This window comes from Rosa chinensis, chromosome 6 (assembly GCF_002994745.2).
Source record: "Rosa chinensis cultivar Old Blush chromosome 6, RchiOBHm-V2, whole genome shotgun sequence".
In the NCBI taxonomy this organism is placed as follows: Eukaryota; Viridiplantae; Streptophyta; class Magnoliopsida; order Rosales; family Rosaceae; genus Rosa; species Rosa chinensis.
In genome coordinates this window covers 47,210,976-47,237,797 of record NC_037093.1, presented here as the reverse complement: position 1 = coordinate 47,237,797, position 26,822 = coordinate 47,210,976, and the positions used below count along the sequence as shown (strand labels likewise).

Below are 26,822 nucleotides of genomic sequence, written 5' to 3'. Positions count from 1 at the left end.
TTTACTTGTCAAAGACAATTCTGTACTAGCTAATGCATTTTATCTTTGTCACGGAATTGCAAGCTCAATACATTTCTGCAATGCTCCATTGTTTCTGTTCTTGGAGCTAAATCCATTTCTTCCATTGAGCTCGTCTAATTGCTTGATTTGATGCAATGTAACCAAACTCCTAAATCCCATTTCCTAGTGTGAATTTAGGCAGATGCGGATGACTAGAAAACGCGTGCGGTGCATTGTTTTGATCATATTCTTTCTTCTGCATCAAATAAAAACCCAAAAGGGTTAGAATATTATTTGGGAAAGACCCAGAAGCAGGAAAGAGAACCACTTGAATTATTTGGAATATATTGTTGACGTTGACTTAGCCATGTACAAAGACGAAGACTTGCTGTTCTTTGTTGATCTAGGTAGAGTTCCTGTGGATTCCTGATTGGAAGGAAATTAAGTAGAAACAGCGTGTCAAGACTCGAGACCTTTGAAACTACCGTCTTTTCCAGCCCTATTTTTTTCTGCTGTGTTTCTAAGCAAATAGGAGAGCACAGTCAAGAACTCAGGATGACTCACAACCAGTAAGTAAACTCCACCTGTTCTTTGCTAGGATTTGAGAGTTCCTTTTTCTACTATGCTTTGACTCATGCTCTTGATGATGGTAGATTTAGCAGCGGTTTAGAATCGGCAAACTTGGTGGTGACCTCTGATCCGGTACACCAGGCATGGAGTGCGATTGAGAAACAAAAACAGATTAATCCGAATGCAGAATCAACTTTGTGCAATGTAACCCAAGAATCAAATCTAACCATCATAGCTTTCGGCACTCCACTTGGCTCTCTTCATGAAGAAGGCGGCTTGGTTTCATCGTCAACTCTCAAGGCCGACAATTTTATTGACTTGGAACTTTTATTCACCAAAAGCAACGAAAGTTTCTCAATCAATCAAGCAGCAATCAAGCTTTTTCGCTCCAACTACGATGAGCTGAATCGGAAGAAAACTGAGGTTGGTACTGAGAGCTAATAACTTGCTTGATCTCTTATTTCTTCCTGATCATTGCGACTAGCATAGCTTGTAAGTAACCTTGTTTAATGTTGCAGCTGATAGAGCTTAGTGAGATTTCACTAATAATCATCACCGGACAATCTGTGGGAGGCAGTGCGGCTACGCTCTTCACCTTATGGTTGTTGAAAGGGCTAGATTTATTGAAAACCAAACGCCCCCTTTGCATTACTTTTGGCTCACCCCTAGTTGGCGATGAACATCTCCGACAATGTGTGTCGCAGTTCGCAACATGGAAATCTTGCTTCTTGCATGTAGCCTCTAACCAAGATCCTACACCTAAACTTTTTCTAACCCGAAATACGAGTGGGGCTTATAAGCCTTTCGGGGCATTCCTATTATGCTCTTCATCCGGTTGTGCTTGCTCTGAGGACCCGGACCTCATCTTGGAACAGTTGGTGACAACCAATTCTCTAAGTGCACAAAACCAAGATCCTAATATAGAGTTTAGTTACAGTCAAGTTTTGGAAGATCTCAAGCACAAGGCGTTATGTAAGAGCAGTTCTCCGTCTATCGAAAGGGAAAGAGATCCACTTCAAGCAAGCTTTGTCACACAACTACTAGCAATTGGAGTTCTCACACAGGTAGCAGAGTTTCACTGCATTTTGATGATCATATAGCAACTTCATGCTTTAATATATATATATATATATATATATATATATATATATATATATATATATATATATATACATTTTGCAATAAATTACCATTTACTCTTTGTTTAGTATTTATTTTGGACCGTTAAAGAACTATATCAAATTTAAAAAGAAGAGTTTGTCAATGCTCAACCCAAAAAAAAAACCCTAGGAGAGATTTTCTCTCTCACCCTAGCCCTCTACAGCGCCCTCACCTCCTCTTCTCCTAGCTTTCTTCTCTACGTCTCTCACCCTCAACCCTCACTCAACCACATGGCCTCCATGCATGGATGCTATCACCACTAGCTGTGCTGCCTCCCTTGCGCTTGCAGAGGGAGGTAGTGCTCCTGATCTGGGGAGAATTGGTGGCAGCCTTGTTCGTCGGTCTTCCAAATCTTTTCTGATAGGAAATCCTCTGACCTGCCGACCGGTCAACCCTTAGCCTTCAAGGCTCACCTCCTTTGTACCTGGATGGATGTCACTCTGGTGATGTTGAAGAAGAAGTCGGGCAAGCTACTTGGGAGTAGGAACAAGAATCATCGCCCTAGCAAGAAGCCGAAAGTCGCTGCTTTACGACTCTCTTACCCTGCAGTTACTGGTATTGATCCCAGCCCTAGCGACAAGGGCAAGGGAAAGCTTTAGGCTTTTCTAGGTTTCCTTGCCTAATACTAGAAGTTGAGTCTTCTACTACTTTCATCTTAGTTTCTCTAGTTGTACACCAATTGAAGTCTCTAGGCGGCTAGGTTACTACTTCATGGGAAGTTGGTAGGGAATATTTTCTTTCTTATGGTTAGGCTCAATAAGTGAGCCAATGTGTTAACAGTGAGGGTCACATATCCTTTGTCTGGTAGCTTATACCATTTATAATTTTGGTGTAAGACAACATTTTATGTACGTGTCTTCTAACCATAGATAAATGAATGAAGTTATCTATTTTCTCCAAAAAAAAAAAAAAATCTATATCAAATTAAAAAATTAAAATAATTAAGGATAATATGATTATGATCATCCTGTACCTGTTTCACAGCTTACTGAGTTATTTCTAACCTTAATCATTGTAACAGCAACAGCCCGATACAGAGATGAAGAATCTGATTCAAAGGATGAAAAAACATGAAACAGAGTTATTAATTCAGAAGAAGAAGAAGAATTCTGGTTCAGACAAGAAATTGAATAAGATGAAAACGTGTTTGGCCTTATTCGAGTGGTACGAGAAGGAGTCAAACTTTTTGAACACTGGATACTATGACATGTACAAAAAGCAGTGCAATCCGAGTGATATTAATGTTAGTGAGTACAAGAAAAGGCTTTTGAATTTCTGGGAGGACACAGTTATAGAAGTAGAGAATAAGCCTCAGATGGAAGGATCTCCCCTTGAAGTACGTTGGCTTTGGGCGGGTACAAACTACAGAAGGATGATTGAACCACTTCACATTGCAGAGTTCTACAAGAAAAGTGGCGCGAGAAATTACAAAAATGGTGGGAAAAGGCCTAAACATTTCATTCTATTGGAGCAATGGCTGGAAAAGGAGATAGAAGGGTTAGCCAAAAGACAGATGCCTGCTTCTTTAAATGAAGATTCTTGTTTCTGGGCACACGTTGAGGATGCCATTATCTTGTGCAACCTTTTGAACAATGGAGAATCGGTTACCGATGCAGAGAAAGTAACATACAAGGAGGAGTTGAAAAAGTTCGAGGATTACGTGTGCAATGCTATCGACAACTATACAGTGGCTCCTCGTGTTTTCTTGGAGAAGGGCACTTTTATGAGATGGTGGAAGGAGTACAAGGGAATTGTTGGAAGTGCTTACTCCTCACAGCTCGCTGACTATATGAACAATCGCACTTACCTCAAGTATAAATGAAGAAGGGAGCTTAACTGGGTTATTACCATATATCCAATGAATTGTACCTAGTTTGGTGTTATCTATCTTTTTTCTGTCTTCTTGGTGGGATGTCCCTTTTGCCATATTGATGGTATTAGGACCTTTTGTTTTGTTTGTAGATTGCTTCTGTCAAAACACAATATATAAACCATAGGCTGGAGGAGAAAGCAAAGATATAGTACTTGTCTTGAGTTAGTGTTGCAGATGATGAGATCCACTTGATAACCATTTTGGTTTAGTCAAGGTTGTAGTAGTGCCACCACCATTTTGGCCGGAAGAACTTGTTGCTCTTGAGTAGGAACTTGATGTGTGCATATATTTTCTTATCAGAAGTAAACTGTTATTTTCTACTTCTCTTACAACAGTCAGTCGTTGATTCATCTAGTATCAAAGCGACAGACAAGGAAACTATACCGCCAAGAAAAGCAGTCCACAAGAAATGGATTGCAAAAAGAGCACACGAAGCAGACGTGATGAGGATTGAACGAGAACTAACACGGATGGATGTGACTCCAGTTCCTAGTCTAGGATAAGAATCAGCTGCATGTGCCCATGGTGAAGAAACCAACTAGATAGCTACCAGGAATCAAATTTAAAATGAACTTGCTGGACTATGTAACCTTTCTGATTCAAATCCAATACTCTCCTGGATGTGATGCGCCGTGTTTTTGGGTTTCAGCATATGCTTGTTTCCAAATTTACAGATCGTCATATGTCCATATAAGTGTTTAAGGAAAATATGATTTGCAGAGAGAATTGATGGGAGAATTGTAGTAATATTATTGATAATAGGAGCCCTATATATAGGGATTTACAGAGTACACAAAAGGTAATAGCATCCGAACATAATTAGGAAATCTAGAACCTTCTCCTATTACAACTCTAAGACGAAATCCTAGTTTGAAGAGGCACACATGATGTCGACTTCCTTCAACACTCTCCCTTGTGCCACTCAAACTTGGTGATGACACTTTGATCGTTACCTCACTAAAAACCTTGCCAGGTAACAAAAATCATATGGGACAAAAATAACCTTGGTCGAAGGAAAAAAAGAGCACAACACGTCCTTCACTCTTCGAGATCGAACATGTAGACATCATACCTCCCCCTGATGTCAATATCTCCCCCTGATTGCTACAATCTTGGGAGTTCGGATAACTTTCTCAATCCGATGGTCTTCACATGTTTCTCGAAGGTGGATTTAGGTAACGACCTAGTAAATAAGTCCGCTACATTATCCTCAGATCGGATTTGATTCACTTCAATATTTAGAAGTGCTTGTTGTTGTTGATTGTAAAAGAACTTACGCAATATATGTTTTGTGTTGTCGCCCTTGATGAAACCTAATTTCATTTGCTCAATACAAGCTTCATTATCTTCATAAATGCATGTAGGTTCATCTGTGGTAGACTTCAAACCACAAGTTCCTCTAATATGTGTAATTATAGACCTTAGCCATATGCATTCTCGCACGGCTTTATGTAGAGCAATAATCTCTGCATGATTTGAGGAAGTAGCAACAAGGGTCTTCTTTGTAGACCTCCAAGATATCGCAGTGCTTCCCATGGTAAAGACATAACTCGTTTGGGAGCGACCATTGTGAGGGTCAGAGAGATACCCTACATCAGCAAAATCCATCAAAACATCATGATCATAATGATGTAAGGGAGGAGGATGGGTGGCCAGCGACTTTGCCGATCACGGTGTCTTGGACAGTGCCACTTGGGCTAATGAGATTCATTCTCATTCTTCCATCATTCTTTTCTCTCTGTAGGGATAGAACAAGCCCATATCTATAGTACATTTTAAGTAATGAAAGATTGTCTTTATACCAGTCCAATGGCGTTGCGTTGGTGCAGGGCTACATCTAGCCAACAAGTTCATAACAAATGAGGTTTCCGGTCTTGTATTGTGTTAAGTACAATAATGCGCCTATTGCACTTAGGTAAGACACTTCTGCCAATTAACACGTCTTCGTCATCATCCCTAGGACGAAACGTATCCCTCTTAGGGTCAAGACTATGGACGACCATGGGAGTGCATCTTTGACTTCATCAAAATGCAAAGCATTTATTGACACTATATACAAGTTCTAAATCTAGACAAAACCGTGTTCTCTTAAGGTTCTTCATCTCAAACTCGGATTTCAGGTGTTCAACAGTTTCCCTTAACTCTCAAGGGTTCCAATTATGTTTATCAACATAAACCGTGACAATTGCAAATCCAGAACCTGTCATGAAAACGCAGGGGCATAGTTCATCATATTCCTTCCCAATCAAGTAGTCACTTTAATGTGCGTTTCACCCTCATTGCAAATGCGCTCCGTGGTCAAGAGCCACTTGATTTGGGTAAATGAAGTCCACAAGAACCTTCATTATATTCTGTATCTAGATCCCCATAGAGATACGTAGTGACTACATTCGTAAGCTGCATGTTCAGTTATTTGGAAACTACCAAACTGACAAGGTAATGAAGTGCAATGACATCCATTACGAGAGAATATGTCTTCTAGTAGTCGATTCCAGGGCGTTTTGTGAGAAGCCTTGTGCCATAAGGCGAGATTATCATCTCTTTTTCTCATCACGCTATCTAACGAAGACCTATTAATGTCAACAGGTTTTATATTAGGAGGTGTTGGCATCTCAGGCCTGAAATCCTTCCTCTTCGTTAGTGAATCCAATTCAACCTGGATCACCTCTTTCTATTTAGGCCAATTTTCTCTACGTTGACATTCTTTAACGGAGTAAGGTTCGATGTCATTGGTCTCAATAATTCCACATCCTCATGTACACTAGTGTAGTTCGTAGAGATCTCTATATTCTCAGGAATTGGTTCTAACATTGAGGCGTCCCCAACGATGTCTCTTGGACATAACCACAATTCAGAATATTCTCATGAGATGAATTTTGAGTATCAATGATCAATAGATCAAGTTGTGTCAAACTCGCTCTCTTCCTAGGGCGAGAATCCATCGAACCTATGGGTCTCCTACACTCTCTAGCGGAACCCATGGCCTATGACACCATCATGCCACCTTGTGGCGTCACCATACCACCATCCATGGTAGTGGTGCCGTACCCATCTCCTTTGGGTGGCACCATGTCCTCTTGTGGGGATATCAATCCTCTTGCAGATATGTTTGCAGCAGGTATATGTGCTCTCGTCACTTCTAGGGGATCAAGATGAGACATAATGGGGACAAACCATGACAATTCTTGTCGTTCTTGTTGAACGTTGACCTTATAATCTCCCCCTAACGACGGGAAGACTGTCTCATCAAAGTGACAATCTGCAAATCCAGTGAAAAAAGAGATCGCCTGTCAAGGTTCTACATAGCGGACTTATAGTTGGAGACTCATGTCCAACACAAATATATATATATATATATATATGCATTTGTTGCAATGACTCTTGTTGATGCGCTATGGCGGTGCAATTGGCACATGAATCGCACACTCAAATATGCATAAGTATAAGATATTAGACTCGCACCCAGTCACTAGCTGTAACGCAAATAAAAGTTGAGTGGCTGCTATGAGTCGTAGATGAATTAGCATAGCTGCATTCGATATTGCATAACCCAAACGGAAATATTGGTGCGCATTACCAATGTCCGGGCTACTATCGTAGTCGTTTAATGGTGGCTTTTCCGCGAGACCAATTGGTTGTGTGCATGGAAATATGATACTTAATATCAATACCCAATGATATGCAATAGTCATCGAAAATTTTCGATGTAAACTCTCTAGCATTTTTAAGTCTAATTGACTGAATGGGATGATCCAGGTAGTGAGCCTGTAGCCATATGATTTATGCTAGGAGTTCATCTTAAGCAGCATTACGAGTGGACGATAATGTGACACATGACCAGTGTGTCCGCATATCAACCAACAGCATAAAACATCTAAGTAGTCCGCAAGTTGGTTGAGTCGATCCACAGAATCCCCTTGGATTCTTTGTAAGAATGAAATTATTTCTTTAGTGTCTTTTGCATAGGATGGTCATGATCCTTAAAAAAACAGGCTTTACAGAATGAAAGATTGGCCTTATAATCAACCAATGACGGTTTTGGTTGAGCCACAATGTCACAATTTACTTTGAGAAGTAGAGAGAGGAGCCAAGTCTCCATACATGGTGTCAAAGCCATGATTTTGCCACAAGGGGATCACGATGCCAGAGTTGGCTAGCCGGTAGTGCTTGACGGCGGCGCCCCAAGGCGCGGCGACGGTGCAATGCTCTTTTTGAATTGACTTTTGATTCTTACTTCTCTTCGTTCTAAAGAAGAGATGTCCGTGTGAAATCTTTAGTATCACGGATCATCATATCATGACCTGGGTGTCTCAAACGGTCGTGCCAAAGCCTATATGTGTCAAAATCCCATAAGTCATCTCTCATGACATGGTTGGATTCAATAACTCGAATAGTGGTTGCAAACAACCCACATACAACCCACTAGAGCGACACATAAGTTTCTCTAATATTCATTTATGTCCGTAGTCATTAGAGGTGATGCAAAGGAACTCTTGTCCATTCTCACAATGTGTTTTCACATGAAAACCATTGGCTCTTATATCTTTCAAATAATAAAATTCGAATTAAGGTATGTCCAAGACATTAAGTAAAATAATCGACACTTTATTAATAGCCAATGATTACATCAAAGTTTCTTTAACCAAAGTCTAATCCAAAATGAAATCAAACTTAGACAGATTGTGGTCACTCAATCCGTTTTATTACTCCAATCAAATATGACAAGGAAAATAGGAAGAGATCTCGGTGGAGCGAGTCTCTCTTAAGTACCACTAATCTCAATTACTTTCCTAGACATCATACTTAATTAGGTGAGCCTAGAGAAAGAGTTAATACAAAATGTCATTACTACCATTACATAATTCTTGGAAATAAAAGACTATTCTAAATAAAAATTTGCTGCATTTTTTTTTTGCATCGCCAGATTTAAAGTCTTCTTGAACTCAATGTCATGATCGCCATGAGGTGGCTACCTTCTTAGGTACATTCCAAACTTAGGTCCATTGATCAGACGTTTCATATCAGAAATAGACACCATGAAGAGAATTCTCCCTTGATTGAGGCGCATTGGCGCAATGTGCATGGTCCCTAGGACTGGAGGCGTTGGAAAATTATGACCATGGCCAACGTTGGCTCTATGGTTTCCAACGCTTCGTCCCTCAAAGTCACGGCTCCTACGGTGGCATGAATGTCGTCTTTGGCGACTACCTTCATGAGCATTTCGATCATATGGATCAAGACGTCTATTGCCATGGGACAATGCTCTGGATAGCTATCTCGAAGCCTATCAATTTTTCTTCTCACAAGCTTGTTGCCTTGCCTTTCAGCAATTTCAATAGCTTCAATAAGTTGTTGAAAGCTTGTGATCCGTCTTGCATTTATATGAGTCCGAAATAAATCACAGGACCTCATAGCATAGACAGGGAAGGTATTGAGGGTTTCTCAATCAATTGTTCTTTTGTGATCGTCTTGCCACAGAAGTGCATCATTCCTGTGATGCGGAGAGCTTCCGAATAAAATTGTATGACTGTGTCAAAGTCAGAGAAGCGAAGATCATTCCATTCTGCTTCTAAATTCGGAGGGATGGAGTCACGAACGTTGCCATAACGCTCACGAAGAGCTTGCTGTAGCTTTAAAGCGCTATCCTCATTCATGAACTCAAACCTGAGGTCCCTATCCATGTGAGGCATCATTAGGGCAAGTGCCCTAGAATTGTCGATCTCAGTTTGAGGGTTTGGAGCAGTTCCTTTATGACAAAGCTCTTGGATTGTATGCAATAAGTCACTAGCAATAAGGTGGAGCTCAACATCTTGAGCCCACATTAGGTATCTTTTGCCTGCATAATCCAGTGGAACAAAATCGAGTATGTTCGAGTTTAACATCCTGAAAAAGGGTGAAACAAGAATGAATTAGTTTCGGAGCTAAACTTCCACGAAAACTAATAATAATAAGATTTCCGAGCTATGCTACCAAGAAATCGATTTCTAAGAATATTTGGATTAGACCGAAACATTGATGTTTAATATGGTCACAATTTGATGCTTGCAGATGCTCTTAGTCTGAATATTATGAACACTCTTAGTTCATTGATTACGAACGCTCTTAGTTCGTTTAGCTTGAATCCCCACAATTCCGCTTATTAAATAATAGAACTCATGTTCGTATATTGCAAATCCTACAGCAAATAAAGTAATTTAAAATACAAGAAAGCAGGAACTTTAATCACAAAAACTTACTTGTTGAAATTCAGAGCAGATTCACTTCTGAATAGCTCCTATTTCGAATGATGTACAGGTCTCAAAATGACTCCAATATGGCTGAAATTTGGAGTTCAGATAGAGACGAACAACTTTGACGAAGAAAGGATTTTGATCAGAGATCTCGAACTAGACGTTTTGGGACAAGAAAGCAAACTGATATGCACAGGAACGAGAGGAAAGGTGAGAGGAGGAGGATGCAACGGGCATGCGGCGGTACTGCAAGGGTAGTAGGTGGCACATGGGTGCATAGGGACTGTAGGGGCAGCGCACGGTATGGCTAGCTAGGGCTAGGAGCTTGCGGCAATTGGTATTGGCTGAAACAGGAAAAACTGGGCAAAAAGTCGTTTCTGCCGGTTTTTCTGCAGGAGGATGAGTTGGTGTGATGGCCAGTTCAGGGACTTCTGGACTGGTTCTTGGCATTCCGCTTCAGGTTCTTGAATCCTAGGACAGAGATGGTGCTGCTGACAAAATTTGTTGGCAATTGGGTATCTGGAAGGTGGTGAACCGGTAGAGAGATCACAGCGGATGGTTTGGGGCTTCCGGCGGCCGGTTCGGTAAGTTTCCGGCCGGTTTTGATTGTGTTGCTGCCGGTTCCGGACTCCTTGGGTCGGGGGCTACTAGTTGGGAGGTGGAGGAAATTAGGGTTTGAGGGTTTCGACTTGTTTTAGGGTTTTGGTTATTTGTTTTAGGGTTAGGGCTCATGCTGATAACGTGTTTAAGGAAAATATGATTTGTAGAGAGAATTGATGGGAGAATTGTAGTAGTATTATTGATAATAGGAGCCCTATATGTAGGGATTTACAGAGTACACAAAAGGTAATAGAATCCGAACATAATTAGGAAATCTAGAACCTTCTCCTATTACAACTCTAAGACTAAACCCTAGTTTGAAGAAGCACACATGATGTCGACTTCCTTCAACAATAAGCACATTTGTACAGCAGTCCAATACGATCATAACAATTTTAATAAAGGAAAATGCAATTAGGAGTAAACTTCAGGAAAAAAAGTAGGAATGAGCTTCTTATTTAGATAGGGGGAACATATTAGAAGTGGGACTAAAACATTGGAACAAAGCCAGGGCCTGCAAAATCCCTATAGACTTGAGAAATGAATAAAACAAATCCATGCTCATTCCATCAGTTCATTCTCAGAATTTTTCTTATAGTACTTGGAAGCTTGATAAATTCCTTGACAAGATAACATCATCCGAAGACATTAGTTTCACTTAAATAATCATAGAGACCTACAACACGAAGAGTACAGCAGAACCTAAACAAAAAGGCGAATTGCTAACTACTGACAGCGGATTATCACTACTGGCAGAATCTGATAAGTGATGATTTTCTTATTTTCTGTTCAGTGCAATTCTTGCCAAGAATCCTTACATTTTTAATCAATGTTTTGATATCTGCTTGGTATATATGCAACATATTTGTTTGATTATGCAAATAATGGTGCATTTGTTGGTTTTGTTGCCTTAAAATAATGTATCTGTTTAGTTTACTAAGGGAATGATAAAGAATGTATCATAAGCTGTAATGGAAACAGAGGGGGAAGTTATGCCTTGTTGATGCTATATGTCATTTTTCTTGGTTATTCTGTTTCAGGATATCTTAGGGTTGATTTTGTTTTGATTGCTTTTAATCTTTCTTTGGTCTTGTATTGAGTAGCACTAACTATCGATGTTAATCTCGTTGCAGAATGAGAATCGTACCCTGTGGAAATTGGGGACTTTACCCCTAGGTTTGATCACATTTTACTCAACAACAAAGCCACTGGACAAATCATGGCATGTTCTGGGACTTGGCTATAATCCGAGTATCAGCATGGACGAGATTCGCAATGCTGCAGTGGTGCACTTCAATGAGAATATGAAACCCTGGCTTGATATTACCATGAACCAGTTCAAGCCAATCTGGGAAAAGCAAGTTGATTATGACCTAGAGTTTGTTCAGGGCTGCAACTTTGGGATGTAAATGACTCAAGTTGCTGAAGCTCTAGTTAGAGGATTTGCAAATGCTAGTCCTGAAGCTAGTAAGCTGTTATCCACTTTCGAGTTCGATTGCTGCTCCTTGCTGATTGGAGCATATTTATGTAATGTTAATAACGTTAATCTCTATACTTTCTTTGTTAGTTTAGTGTACTTTTTAGTTATTTACTTTGTTTATTTATTTTATAGGTATCTTGGAGCAAAGAAGGAGAAAAGAAGCAAAAGAGGGATTGAAAGGCAAAATAGGCAAATATGCTTGTGCAGATCAGTCAACTTCGCCAGATCACTAAAATCAGTTCTGGACGATCCAAAATATGATCTTTATATTGATGGAAAGCCTTGGATGTCTAGTTTTCAGATCTTTTTACGGCTAGTCAATATCATTTTTCTAGAAGAAGGGTCAGGCTGCGCGTGAATCTGAAGTTGGACGAGAATTTATGTTTCGAGGCCCAAATCACACCAAGAAACCCGAGAACGAGTTTGTGCTTTATATTTCAGCTTTATATGGACAAATGGCATGATGTGAATGGCTGGAATAAGTTATCAAGTTCAAGAGCCAATAGGAAAACTTCACCTAAGCACGTGAACCCTAATTCTTTTAGGTTTTGGATTTCCTACACAACAAGAAAGATGAAGGCAATCTCTAAGCATATAAAAGGAGATCAATCTGCAGCAGCTCTCTCTCTCTCTCTCTCTCTCTCTCTCTCTCTCTCTCTCTTCCTCCCCTTCGTTATTTTGTGTTTTTTATTCCAATTATGTGTAACTTAATTTCCAGTAGTTAGGGGGCAGTTGAAGCCCCTAGACATGATCCATATATAACATGCTTTGACATTCAATTTGTTTTCTAATTAATAAAGTTGAGGTTTTGTTTACCGTGTTTCCCATTGATGAATTTTATGTTTGTGTGCTTTGGAAGCCTACCTAGTATGCATGCTAGGTTTCTAATACTTTGATTGTTTGATGCCTGGATCTATAATTGGATTTCTCAAATTATCTAGAGAAGTAATTGGTAGTTTTCACTAGCAAGTAAGTTATTTGCGATGCCTAGTGATTGCTCAAACTCTTTTCAAACTTAATAATCTCTGCATATTTAATCTAATAAACGTACCTTTAGGTTGCATTGCTTGGGAATAGTCTAGGTATAGAGCACTTCCTGCCTAGCGTACAAAGTAAGAAAGGGTAATAGGTTGTGTTCAAGCGTACCGAGCCAATCTAAGCATCTTCAACTAAGTTAATTGGTAGTAAATTAGACAAAGTTTGTTGTGTGCGATTGTCAGGGGTGGATGCATCTTCCCTAACTAGCTTTATTATCTTGATATCAACCAATCTCAAATCTGTTTCAGTTTCGTTTTTCTTTCTGTTCTCTGTTTTTCTGTATTTATTTTATATAGTAAACGATCCCCAAATAATCTGAAATTTTGTATGCTCGATACCCTGTGTGTCTAGTACATCTCTGTAAATTTTCATAATTTTCTGAGTAGTGTAGATTAGGTTTTTAATTAGATTTTCGACTGCTGTTCGTTAGGAACAGTGGTCACTTTTTTGACATTATTTTGAGTAGTTATAACCTTAGTCCTCTGCGGGAAAGACCCTTATTTACCCTTGCTACAATTGACAATCTTAAGTGTGAATGAGGAAAATCAATAGCTTATAAATTTACGTATCACTTGCATGTCCAATTGTTCGTATTAGGTATAGCAAAGATCGGCACAATCTAAGTGTAGCATACTTGTTTTCCATGTCAATCTTAGGTTTATCTTTATTAGGAAATATAACTTGAGGTTACCTGGGATGCTAAATTATTCAAATTGGTGATAATCAGTAAACTGCATACTATGTCTCTTATTCCCAAACATATCCATTAAAGCAATGATGTAGTGCATAATATTATGCACTTTTACTACTTTTACTCGTCAAAGACAATTGTGCATGTACTAGGTAATGCATTTTTATCTTTGCCACGGAATTGCAAGCTCAATACATTTCTGCAATGCTCCAATTGTTTCTATTCTTGGAGCTAATCCATTTCTTCCATTGAGCTCGTCTAATTACTTGATTTGATGCAATGTAACCAAACTCCTAAATCCCATTTCCTAGTGTGAATTTAGGCCGATGTGGATGACTAGAAAACGTGTGCGGTGCATTGTTTTGATCCTGTTCTTTCTTCTGCATCAAATAAAAACCCAAAAGGGTTATAATATTATTTGGAAAAGACCCATGCCAGAAGCAGGAAAGAGAACCATTTGAATTATTTCGAATATATTGTTGACGTTGACTTAGCCATATACAGAGACGAAGACGCAGTCCTTTGTTGATCTGGGTAAAGTTCCTTGTGGATTCCTGATTGGAAAGAAATTAAGTAGAAGCTGATCCTAATTACTTGATTTGATGCAATGTAACCAAACTCCTAAATCCCATTTCCTAGTGTGAATTTAGGCAGATGTGGATGACTAGAAAACGTGTGCGGTGCATTGTTTTGATCCTATTCTTTCTTCTGCATCAAATAAAAACCCAAAAGGGTTATAATATTATTTGGAAAAGACCCATGCCAGAAGCAGGAAAGAGAACCATTTGAATTATTTCGAATATATTGTTGACGTTGACTTAGCCATATACAGAGACGAAGACGCAGTCCTTTGTTGATCTGGGTAAAGTTCCTTGTGGATTCCTGATTGGAAAGAAATTAAGTAGAAGCTGATCCTAATTACTTGATTTGATGCAATGTAACCAAACTCCTAAATCCCATTTCCTAGTGTGAATTTAGGCAGATGTGGATGACTAGAAAACGTGTGCGGTGCATTGTTTTGATCCTATTCTTTCTTCTGCATCAAATAAAAACCCAAAAGGGTTATAATATTATTTGGGAAAGACCCATGCCAGAAGCAGGAAAGAGAACCATTTGAATTATTTCGAATATATTGTTGACGTTGACTTAGCCATATACAGAGACGAAGACGCAGTCCTTTGTTGATCTGGGTAAAGTTCCTTGTGGATTCCTGATTGGAAAGAAATTAAGTAGAAGCTGATCCGATCCTCACATGTTTCGAGACTCGAGACCTTTGTAACTACCGTCTGTTCCAGGCCCATATTATTCTGCTGTGTTTCTAAGCAAATAGGAGAGCACATTCAAGATGACTCACAACCAGTAAGTAAACTCCACCTATTCTTTGCTAGGATTTATGAGTTTTTGTTTCTCTACTATGCTTTGACTCCTGTTCTTGATGATGGTAGATTTAGCAGCGGTTTAGAATCGGCAAACTTGGTGGTGACCTCTGATCCGGTACACCAGGCATGGAGTGCGATTGAGAAACAAAAACAGATTAATCCAAATGCAGAACCGACTTTATGCAATGTAACCCAAGAATCAAATCTTACCATCATAGCTTTTGGCACTCCACTTGGCTCTCTTCTAGAGGAAGAAGGCTTGGTTTCATCGTCAGCTCTCAAGGCTGACAATTTCACTGACTTTGAATTTTTAGGCACCAAAAGCAACAAAAGTTTCTCGATTAATCAAGCAGCAATCAAGCTCTTTCGCGCCAACTACGATGAGCTGAATCGGAAGAAAACTAAGGTTGGGAGTGAGAGCTAATAACTTGCTTTATTTCTTCCTGATCATCGTGACTAGCTTAGCTTGTAAGTAACCTTGTTTAATGTTGCAGCTGATAGAGCTTAGCAAGACTTCACTAGTAATCATCACCGGACGATCTATGGGAGGCAGTGTGGCTACGCTCTTCACCTTATGGTTGTTGAAAGGGCTAGATTTATTGAAAACCAAACGCCCCCTTTGCATTACTTTTGGCTCACCCCTCGTTGGCGATGAACACCTCCGACAATGCGTGTTGCAATTCACAACATGGAAATCTTGCTTCTTGCATGTAGCCTCTAACCAAGATCCTACACCTAAACACTTTCTAACCCGAAATACAAGTGGTGCTTATAAGCCTTTTGGGACATTCCTATTATGCTCTTCATCCGGTTGTGCTTGCTCTGAGGACCCGGACCTCATTTTGGAACAGTTGGTGACAACCAATTCTCAAAGTGCGCAAAACCAAGATCCTAATATAGAGTTTCGTTACGGTCAAGCTTTGGAAGATCTCAAGCACAAGGCGTTATGTAAGAGCAGTTCCCAGTCTATTGAAAGGGAAAGAGATCCACTTCAAGCAAGCATTGTCACACAACTACTAGCAATTGGAGTTCTCGCACAGGTAGCAGAGTTTCAATGCATTTTGATGATCATATAGCAACTTCATGCTTTTATATATATATATATATATATATATATATATATATATATATATATATACAGATCATATCCAGAGCGGAGCTCCGCTTTGAAAATTAACGTGTGAAGTTCGAGTTTTGGGTCACTTTTCGGTCGCATATCCACATCTCGACCGTTCAGTTTTTAGGTACTAGTGTATAGATCGTCTCTGCAAATTTTCAGCCAAAATGATGATCGTTAAGGCATTGATAACTGCCTTAAAGCTAGTACGGTTTAGGTTGACAGATTCAGTCCGTCTATTGGTTTAAGCGAGTTAGATACCTTAACGATAATCAATTTATATATATATATATATATATATATATATACAGATCCGATCCAGAGCGGAGCTCCGCTTTGAAAATTAACGTGTGAAGTTCGAGTTTTTGGTCACTTTTCGGTCGCATATCCACATCTCGACCGTTCAGTTTTTAGGTACTAGTGTATAGATCATCTCTGCAAATTTTCAGCCAAATTGATTATCGTTAAGGTATCTAACTCGCTTAAACCAATGGACGGACTGAATCTGTCAACCTGAACCGTACTAGCTTTAAGGAAGTTATCAATGCCTTAACAATAATCAATTTGGCTGAAAATTTGCAGAGACGATCTATACACTAGTACCTAAAAACTGAACGGTCGAGATGTGGATATGCAACCGAAAAGTGACCCAAAACTCGAACTTCACACGTTAATTTTCAAAGCGGAGCTCCGCTCTGGATAGGATCTGTATATATAGGATCCAATCCAGAGCGGAGCTCCGCTTTGAAATTAACGTGTGAAGTTCGAGTTTTGGGTCACTTTTCGGTTGCATATCCACATCTCGACCGTTCAGTTTTTAGGTACTAGTGTATAGATCATCTCTGCAAATTTTCAGCCAAAATGATGATCGTTAAGGCATTGATAATTGCCTTAAAGCTAGTACGGTTCAGGTTGACAGATTCAGTCCGTCCATTAGTTTAAGCGAGTTAGATACCTTAACGATCATCAATTTGGCTGAAAATTTGCAGAGATGATCTACACACTAGTACCTAAAAACTGAACGGTCAAGATGTGGATGTACGACCGAAAAGTGACCCAAAACTCGAACTTCACACGTTAATTTCAAAGCGGAGCTCCGCTCTGGATAGAATCTATATATATATATATATATATATATATATATATACACACATATACACACACATTTTGCAACAAATTACCATTCTACTCGTTGTTTAGTATTTGGTTAATTTGGACAGTTAAAGAACACAAGTCAGACATAAAAAATATAAAAAATTAAAAAAATTTAAATAAAAAAGGATAATATGATTATGATCTTTCTATACTCTTTTTCGCAGCTTACTGAGTTATTTCTAACCTTAATCGTTGTAATAGCAACAACCCGATACAGAGATGAAGAATCAGATTCGAAGGATGAAAAAACATGAAACAGAGTTATTAATTCAGAAGAAGAAGAATTCTGGTTCAGACAAGAAACTGAATAAAATGAAAACGTGTTTGGCCTTATTCGAGTGGTACAAGAAGGAGTCAAACTTTTTGAACACCGGATACTATGACATGTACAAAAAGCAGTGCAATCCGAGTGATATTAATGTTAGTGAGTACAAGAAAAGGCTTTGGAATTTCTGGGAGGACACAGTTACAGAAGTAGAGAATAAGCCTCAGATGGAAGGATCTCCCCTTGGAGTACGTTGGCTTTGGGCGGGTACAAACTACCGAAGGATGATTGAACCACTTCACATTGCGGAGTTCTACAAGAAAAGTGGCGCGAGAAATTACAAAAATGGTGGGAAAAGGCCTAAACATTTCATTCTATTGGAACAATGGCTGGAGAAGGAAATAAAAGGGAAAGCCAAAAGACAGATGTCTGCTACTTCAAATGAAGATTCTTGTTTCTGGGCACACGTTGAGGACGCCATTATCTTGTGCAACCTTTTGAACAATGGAGAATCGGTCACTGATGTAGAGAAAGTAACATACAAGGAGGAGTTGAAAAAGTTCGAGGATTACGTGTGGGATGTTATCGACAACTATGCAGTGTGTCCTGATATTTTCTTGGAGAAGGGCAGTTTTATGAGATGGTGGAAGCAGTACAAGGGAATTGTTGGAAGTTCTTACTCCTCACAGCTCGCTGACTATATGAATAGTCGCTCTTACCTCAAGTATACATGAAGGGATCTTCACTGGGTTATTACCATATATCCAATGAATTGTACCTGGTTTGGTGCCATCTCTCTTGTATATCTTCTGCCTTATGGCCATATTGATGGTATTAGGATCTTTGTTTTGTTTGTAGGTTGTTTTTTTCAAAATAAAAAATATACTCCATAGGCTGAAAGAAAGCACGAATATGGTACTTATCTTGAGTTAGTGTTGTAGATGATGAGATCCAGTTGATAACCATTTTGGTTTAGTCAAGCTGTACTAGTGCTACCACCATTTTGGCTGGAAGACCTCCCTGCTCGAGAGCAGTAACTTGGTGTATGCATATTTATTCCCTTATCAGTAGAAACTGTTATTTTCTTCAACTCTCAACAGTCGGTCGTTGATTCACATGGTATCAATGTGACGGACAAGGAACTGTAGCGCCAAGAAAAAGTAGTCTACAAGAAGTGGTTGCAAAAAGCGCACATGAAGCAAACGATGTTGAGCACTGAGCGAGAACTAGTACAGATGGATGTGACTCCAGTTCCTATTCTAGGACAACAATCAGCATGTGCCGATGGTGGAGACACTAACTAGATAGCTATCGGGAATTAAATTTAGCATGAATTTGCCGGACTATGTAACCTTTTCGATTCAGATCCAATCTTGAACATGTGTTGTGTTATTATTCTTGATGATGTGCTGCTTCCTTTTTTGGGTCAGTCTATGTATCTTTCCAGATTTACTGACCGCAGTTTGTCCATATAAGCACGTTTGTACAGCAGTGTAGTACGGTCATAACAATTTTTATAAAAGAAAATGCAATTGACTTCATTAAGAATAACATGCAGTGCTGCTCCTCCTGCTTAAGCACTCAGTTCAACAAGAATTAATCAAACCCTATTCATTGATATTGATCCATTTTGTAAAGCCTCATGATTAGGTCCATTGAGGATTAAAGTTGAGAGAAAATGTATAAATCAAGTAGGAATGTGTTTAGAGATGGGGAACAGATTAGAAGTGGGGACTAAACATTGGAACAAAGCCAGGGCTGCAAACCCTGGACTCTTGGGAAATGAATAAAACAAATCCATGCTCATTCCATCTGTTCATTCTCAGAATTTTCTTATAGTACTTGAGGCTTGATAAATTCCTTGACAAGATAACACTATCCGCAGACATTAGATTTACTTAAATAATCATAGAGACCTACAACACGAAGAGTACAGCAGAACCTAAACAAAAAGGCGAATTGCTAACTAACCTAAACAATTCTCACTTCCTTCCGAAATAAAGAGAATAGAGACCCACAAGCAATTCATCAGGAAACATGTACTTGCAGGAATCTAGGCCACTATCAAACCCAAAAAGCAGCTCAAGTATGAAAACCGCAAACAAAAAATGGTAAAAGAAAATCCTATGGTTTATACTAGGTGGTTCACATCCCCCAAAAGATCAGAAACGGCCTTTCTTAACATGCTATCGAACAACTTCACCATTGAAATACTTCCAAAAAATCATTTGTATCCACTAACCAACTTAAGCCAAGACTTTCTCAAGCAGAAGCGGACACCCGGGGGGCTGAACTTTTGGCTGTTGCATTAACAGTCTGCCCACCAGCACGATTCACACGACCACCATTATCAGACCTCTGATACCCATCACCTCCACGGCCCGATGATCCTCCCCTACCTGTATTCCTACCTCCAAATTCGGACTTGAATTCGCTGCGGCCATAACCTCTACCACCTCCATAGCCTCCACGTCCTCTTGGTCCCTCACTCCGGTATCCATTAGGTGCGTCATTTCGGTATCCAGCATTAGGTCCATCATTTCTGTACCCATTAGCTCCTTCATTCCTGTACCCATTAGATCCTTCATTCCTATATCCACTCCCCCTTCCGGTCGAAAACCTTCCCCTATTCCCCCCTAAATAAAAGAACACACACACAAGAAACATTAAGAACAAGAATTAAAGAGTGGAAGGATTATAAATATCTGCAGATCTCAATAAAACTCTACTGCAAAACAGTAATTCCCTATTAAATGCTGGAATTAGCACCCATGCCAGAAAATTGAACAGCAACTTCCCATCAGGCTCCATGAAACCCATAAAAAACAGAAAGAGAACTAGAATGTAAAATGATCCATGAGACTGATTTGCCCAACTGACCGTGATCGTATCAATGCATCTCACAATATCAATAAAGATGTACACTAATCTATAAGATATGCACTACCAAAAGAGAGAGATACCCACCACCCTGTTCCCATACTCAAATCCCTATACTAGTAGAGACATTAGTCACAAACAAAGATGTTCACGTCAATTCCACTCACCTCGACTCGTAGATCTCTTTTCCTCAACAACAACTTGGCGTCCATTAATCATGATGGGTGAAGCCTAAAACACATATCGAGACACAATTCATATTAGAAGATGAAAATAAAAGAACAGATGCAAAACCAAGGGATTCAAATATCAACTACATTCTTTTTGCCTATTTTAATGAAGAGGGAAACATGGCCAACAATACTAAGAGCAAGGGAAAACAGAACAGATTAGTACTATCATTTTATTCAAACATAACAAGATATAACAGTATGAAAAAAGAAAAGACTCAGCACACCAAACTAGTTAAGTACCTCTAGTGCACTTTGTACAGCACTTGCATCCTCAAATTCCACAAACCCAAAACCAAAGCCCTGTAATGTAAAGGTGAAGGGATGATAAACCTATGTTACTATACAAAGATCTCATTAATCAGAAGATAAGCCAAGTTAAGAATGGACAAACCTTTTGAGTTCTAACTTGTACACCACCATTCTTGATGGGTCCAAATTTTTTGAATTCATTCTCTATTAGAGCAGGTGTGGCATTAAAAGGCAGACCTTTGATGTAGATAGAGTGCCCTTCAACTGTTCACAATAGCATAATCATATTATTACACAAGCATAACATTATACAGCAAACAATAGAAGTGAGATCAAGGTAACTAGCATGAATGAATTGCACACCTTCAGCCTCTGGTTGGTTCCCATCTTCTTTAGCATTTGTGCTGGAAACTACTGTTTCAGAAACTGAAGCAGGTTGTGGAGCAGCAATGACCCGCTGCTCTTGGGGCTTTGGGATAGCTCTCACAGCAGCATGTGCAGGAGTAGAAAATGGTAAAGCACTCTCCTTCATAACCTTAACCTGGAACAAGTGGTTACTATATAAGACCCCAGCAAAGGACAGATAAACAATAAAGGAGTGTTTCTTTTTCTTTTTTTGGACACATTTATCACTGAATTAACCACAAATGGAATACCAAAACTGCAACTGAAAGCAGAAAACATCACAAATATGAAAGACTTTGAAGGATGATATACTGCATAACAGCCACTTACAATTGAGGCATATGACTTCTTAGGCACTTCTTCTGATTTAGGAGATGATCCGACCACCACCGGTGCCGAATGTACAGATTCTGCCACCACCGGTGCAGAATGTCCAGCTTCAGCCACCACAGTTGCTGAGTATTTAGCATCGTCCACCACCGATGCAGGTTTCTCAGATTCCACCATGGCCACAACCGGTGCCGAGTATCCAGATTCAGTCACTACCTCTGAATCATCTGGGATTTCATCGACAACTTCAGGTACTGGAATTTCCTCTACTTCAATTGGAACTTCCCCATTCTCAAGAGGATTATATACTTCCTCCTCAGTGACGTCTTCAGAAACAGCAGTAACAGGCTCAGAAACACGACTGTCTGGAAAAGAAGGATCTGCAACAGAATTACTCTCAACATCAATTAGAGCACATAAAAGCTGTAAATTTCACATAATAATCATTATAATACATACCGTGCTCCGAAGTAAGAGGAGGTTCAACATCAGCAACTGAACCATGGTCCGTATTTTGGTGAATGGAATCATCCACATATCTGAAAACATCATTCAAAACATAGAAGCCACCTTTCTCTTGTGGTGCCAAGAAAAAGCTCTGGGTAAATTTTTTCCTCAAATTGTCCTTTCCAATTATAAACCCAGTCACAAGGACAAATACACCCCTATTGAAAGATTCTTGAGCATCCACAGTTACAACATTTGCACTGAGCTTCCCATTCTCAACTATTTTCCTGTTGATTATCTGCCCAATAAAATCGAAACCCGCAGGAGTCAAATTCTCAGAAGTTTATAAGTTCCACTGGGAGTACATAATTCATATTGTTCTATCAAGTTGATGAAAAATCTCAAATTTTCAGCTTTAGATATACAAAAGTAACAAGAACCCACAATCTCCTGGCTCTAACAACTAAGTGGTCTAAAACTGCCACTAAATCAAAATTAGCAAAAGAATTATATGCAGACTTTTCTGATTTCTCTAAGTTCCCAGAGAATATATCAGTATTAGCTCAGCAGTACACAAAATACACATTAAAGATACACCGTCTTTAAACCTCTAGGCCGCAACCAGGACACTTTGATATATTGTGATCTTACATAAACACAAAGGGTGACACTAAAAAGAAACCAAGGGTACGAAAGGAGCTTACATCCATGGTGGTTACAGTCTTCATCATTCCATTATCCTCGGGGCGACCAAACTTACTATCATCTTGATAAAATCGGTAAACATGCTCAGGAGACTGCTCCAAGATATGGTAGTACTGAAGGACAAATGCATTGCCAACCTATATTTAACCAAATGTTTCATTCAAGTTCAATTAGCAACCACAAGGAACTCTCTTATAAAAATATTTAAAAAAAAAAATTAAAAAAAAATCGACTACTATTGTATATAATATCAAGGGCCCTAATATCAATACATACCACATCAGCAGTAGGGGCTACTTGCTGCTGCACCGCCGGGGACGCCATCTCTGTTCAACCTCTATAAACCAAAACAAACCATTAAACATAACGAACCAATAAAATAAGATCAACCATTCAATTTGTACAAGGAAGAAAACTCAATTCCCAAAGTTTCCACTGCTTTCAATTGAAACTTCCGAGCGTTTTTCTTACAAAATTTAACTGAATTTCAATAAAAAATTAACCTTTTTCTCCGATTAACTAAAACACTATAAATCTTTTCACAAAATTAATCCACTTCACTCATCTATCTCACGCTGTTATACATAAAATCTCTACTCATTCCCTAGCTGAATCAGCTCAAAAAAAAACAAAAACAAACAAAAAAAAAAGGAAAACCCTTTAGAAGCGTAGAATTTCAGTACAAGTCAAAATAGTGATTTCAGATTTGACTATAACAAAGCGAGATCTGAAGGAAGCAGAAATTTCAAGAACAAATTGAAGAGAGTTTAAGAGCGAGAGGAGACACCTGAGTTGGTGGATCGGCGGAAGCGAGGTGAGAGAAGAGGAGAAGATTGGTGGTTGATAGTGACTTCTCTCACCTCCGATAGAGGTTTGGCGGTGTCTAGGGTTTTGCTGGATCTTCAAGAGGCGCGAGAGCAGTTGGTTTGGGAGGAGTGTTGAGGGGAGGAAGAGAGAGAGACGTAAAAGGGTTTTTGGCTTTTTATATTATCACGAAATGCTTTTTTGTTTATTAGAAAATTCCAGAAGGTTTTTTTTTTTTTTTTTTTTAGTTTATTTGATTGCACTCTTTAAAAATTTTCAACAAAAGCAAATCCAAAGTCCCATATGAGCTCATCTCAAAAAAAAAAAGTCCCATATGAGCTCTAAAAAGATTTACTAACACAATCAAATTTGTCGAAATCCGGTGGTTGAAGTTTGTTTTGGTTTGTTTGTCAAGGGTGGAGTTAGGGTTTGCGATGGTGATGGCGATTTTTAGCATGGCATATGCGTAATGGATCAAAATTTCTCCTATTGATGGATGTAGCAAAATTAAATCGACCGATTTTGAGGGGTTTATGTTTTGTTAGTGTAAGCCAAGTGAGGGCTAACTGATTCGAAATTTTAATACTGGCGGCATATGTGGCTGAACCGCTGAAGCCCTATTGAATTTTCAGGCAGAGTGAAACGATCCAGCCCACAATTCTTATTAAAACCAAACACGTTACTGATAACAACATAAATGTAAAACTTGTTCTTTACTGACAATAGAACTTCCATATAAATTAAGATCAAACTATTAGGCTAATAATTATAATGTTTTGTCAAAAACAACAATTACTATCAGATAACCATACAATGTAATGATAATGGGCTACCATGGCACAACCGTTAACTATGTCTTGGCTACCAAAGTCCAAAACTTAGGGTTACCTAAGCCCGTTGCATTATCATACTATTAATGGAATGTAACTGCACGTCCTTTAGCTATGTCTTTGGCTACCAAGCTTAGGCTACATAAGCCTAATGCATTAATAATAATGGACTACCACTGGACCTCCTTTAGCTATGTCCTTGGCTATCATAGCCTAGGGCTACTAAGCCCAATGCATTAATAATAATGGAGTGTCATTGCACGTCATTTACCTATGTCTTTGGCTATCAAAGCTTAGGGCTACATAAGCCCGACAATCATGTCATTAATCAAGGTCACATAATAAATATTGTGCACAACACCAACACCGCCTTTCTGTTGGCTAGAAGATTCGTACTATGTAAACAGTTTGAATGCTATTTACAACATTAACTACTGATTTCCAAAAGTTCACAAAATATGGAACACACCTCTGATACATGCACAAATTCAGGATATGAAATATTTCAATTTCATAATAAAATTACACTACCCACGTACACACATACCCTTTTTACCCAATCCAAAGGTTCATTAGCACCATAACCCAATGATAACTGTAGAATTAGAATTCCCTCACACAAGCAGATTAATTTCATAGAAACAAACTAAGGATTAGTTTGGGATTGTTGTGTTGTGAGAAAAAGCACTTCCGAACTTAATGTGAGAGGAAGCACTTCCGAACTTGCTGTGAGAAGAAGCAACTAAGGTGTTTGGTAAACTGTTTTTGAAAGTGCTGTGAGAACGAAAAGCAATTTCTAAGTGTTTGGTAAGTATCAAGGCAAAAGTGCTTTGGGTGGATATAATTACCAAAATAGGCATACATGCTAAGATATGCTATTAAAATACATAATTTTATTTTTTGATTATGTAGCTATACCAAATAAAAAAATTTCTCATGTATTATTCTTGTACCCATGGTTGAACCGAATAAAATATTTACTTTAAACTCTTTAATATGCATATTATGTTTTACTATTACACAAAATAAGTCTAGAATATTTGGATTAATTTCCCGACCATAGTTCAACGGGAACCATTACACGAAATAAATTAAAGTCACTTAAAATTTGCAACTAAATGCTAAGTAGATGCATTCATTAGACTTTATGTAATTGCATTTCTTAACACCTCCATTTCTTGTCTTCCCAGACCATTATCCTCCATCTCTTCACTAGTCTCTTCACTTGAGTAATTTCCACTTTCATCAAAATCAATACCTCGTTGAGCATATCTTCGTATGTAGTTATGAAGAACCATAGTAGCAATAACTATATTCACTTGTTTTTCATAAGGAAAGTGAGGCACATCACGTAAAATACTCCATTTCTTCTTCCATACCCCAAAAGCATCCATACTTCACAAAACAAACCTGCCAATGTTTACAAACCTTCAAATTTCAAAATATAAAATGGTTGTAGCAAGACAAGCATGTATATGTACTAGAGCAGCAAGATGAAAACTGAAACTTCAAAATTTTGGCAGGTTTTGGAGCAGCAAACTCCCTAAACTAATCATTCACAGCAAAGGAAACTTGAAGAACCAAACTAACCATCATTAATAATAAACATGCAGCTGAACACCATCTTTAGAGCCAATGCAGACAAACTGTAACAAGATGGGAGCCTAATTCCACTTGTTCATCAAGTTTTTTGGATATTCAATTTACAAACTAAAATCTAAACCTATAGGGATTGCCACCTACTTTCAGAGATGAATCACATCAGTTTATAACAATCAGAAAAAACTATTACCTTTAGGAAACAAACCTGCCAATCATTATACACTTGCCTTCACTGAATTAAAAAGGCACAAACCTTAATTTGATACACAGAGAACAGAGAACCTTAGCATCAATCATCAACTATCAATTGACAAACCTTAGCATCACAGAGAACAGGGCATGCTTAATTTTGATACTCAAGCAGCTCCATATTTTCAGAATATATCACTTTAACACTAGTATGCAAAGGTTTAAATATATACATATAATCAAGATACACATTCATTATCATGAAATTGGTAAAGTCATTGTTCAAGAAACTCCGCTAGGGCAGGACGATTCAAAGGCATAAAATTCCAAATTTTGAAAAGAAAAAAAAAGAACATTGAAATGGAGATAGTAACAGAAACAAAAGGAAACCAGCATACCTTGACTTCATTGTACAGTTTCTTCTCCCAAAGATAGAGCTTGTGCAATGTAGAAGACAGATTTTTAGACCTCATCATCAATTCTTCATCAAACCCAATCTGAGCAGGACCGGCCTTGGAGGATGATGCCTCATTGGAAGTAGAAGGCTGAAACAACACTAGCGATATCATCTTGGAAGTAACTGAAAACC

General features: G+C 38.8%; 3 protein-coding genes across 5 annotated transcripts; 2 read left to right on the top strand and 1 right to left on the bottom strand.

Annotated features, from left to right (window-relative positions):
- The first annotated feature begins 173 nt into the window (after positions 1-173).
- On the top strand, positions 174-3,927 carry LOC112169952 (senescence-associated carboxylesterase 101). Of its 2 annotated transcripts, none has more exons than XM_040508139.1 (4): positions 174-569; positions 654-993; positions 1,089-1,634; positions 2,759-3,927. In XM_040508139.1, the coding sequence occupies exons 1-4, from the start codon at positions 556-558 to the stop codon at positions 3,551-3,553; spliced, it is 1,695 nt and encodes a 564-aa protein (XP_040364073.1). In that variant the 5' UTR covers positions 174-555; the 3' UTR covers positions 3,554-3,927. The 2 variants fall into 2 exon arrangements, with proteins under 2 accessions (XP_040364073.1, XP_024162841.1); XM_024307073.2 differs by having other exon boundaries at positions 2,753-3,927.
- Positions 3,928-14,709: 10,782 nt separating this feature from the next.
- LOC112172905 (senescence-associated carboxylesterase 101) lies at positions 14,710-18,412 on the top strand. The gene is made up of 4 exons (XM_024310409.2): positions 14,710-15,002; positions 15,089-15,428; positions 15,517-16,062; positions 17,496-18,412. Exons 1-4 carry the CDS (start codon positions 14,989-14,991, stop codon positions 18,291-18,293), a joined length of 1,698 nt encoding a protein of 565 aa, XP_024166177.1. The 5' UTR covers positions 14,710-14,988; the 3' UTR covers positions 18,294-18,412.
- A 930-nt stretch (positions 18,413-19,342) lies between these two features.
- Positions 19,343-23,780, bottom strand: LOC112171873 (nuclear transport factor 2). Of its 2 annotated transcripts, none has more exons than XM_024309000.2 (10): positions 23,596-23,780; positions 23,085-23,145; positions 22,808-22,945; positions 22,116-22,401; positions 21,657-22,036; positions 21,285-21,462; positions 21,064-21,185; positions 20,913-20,972; positions 20,607-20,670; positions 19,343-20,195 (listed from the first exon to the last, which is right to left on the bottom strand). In XM_024309000.2, exons 2-10 carry the CDS (start codon positions 23,130-23,132, stop codon positions 19,822-19,824), a joined length of 1,650 nt encoding a protein of 549 aa, XP_024164768.1. In that variant the 5' UTR covers positions 23,133-23,145; positions 23,596-23,780; the 3' UTR covers positions 19,343-19,821. The 2 variants fall into 2 exon arrangements, with proteins under 2 accessions (XP_024164768.1, XP_040364246.1); XM_040508312.1 differs by having other exon boundaries at positions 21,657-22,021.
- Positions 23,781-26,822: the final 3,042 nt, after the last annotated feature.

What these genes read in the sequence shown, in the direction of transcription:
- LOC112171873 (XM_024309000.2), bottom strand. Translation starts at nt 23,132, where the DNA reads ATGGCGTCCCCGGCGGTGCAGCAGCAAGTAGCCCCTACTGCTGATGTG. An exon ending in TAGCCCCTACTGCTGATGTG is followed by an intron (nt 22,946 to 23,084) that starts GTATGTATTGAT and finishes GGTTAAATATAG; the next exon opens with GTTGGCAATGCATTTGTCCT. An exon ending in AGACTGTAACCACCATGGAT is followed by an intron (nt 22,402 to 22,807) that starts GTAAGCTCCTTT and finishes TTTATTGGGCAG; the next exon opens with ATAATCAACAGGAAAATAGT.
- LOC112169952 (XM_024307073.2), top strand. An exon ending in TGAATCGGAAGAAAACTGAG is followed by an intron (nt 994 to 1,088) that starts GTTGGTACTGAG and finishes TTAATGTTGCAG; the next exon opens with CTGATAGAGCTTAGTGAGAT. An exon ending in CAATTGGAGTTCTCACACAG is followed by an intron (nt 1,635 to 2,752) that starts GTAGCAGAGTTT and finishes TCATTGTAACAG; the next exon opens with CAACAGCCCGATACAGAGAT.
- LOC112172905 (XM_024310409.2), top strand. An exon ending in TGAATCGGAAGAAAACTAAG is followed by an intron (nt 15,429 to 15,516) that starts GTTGGGAGTGAG and finishes TTAATGTTGCAG; the next exon opens with CTGATAGAGCTTAGCAAGAC. An exon ending in CAATTGGAGTTCTCGCACAG is followed by an intron (nt 16,063 to 17,495) that starts GTAGCAGAGTTT and finishes TCGTTGTAATAG; the next exon opens with CAACAACCCGATACAGAGAT.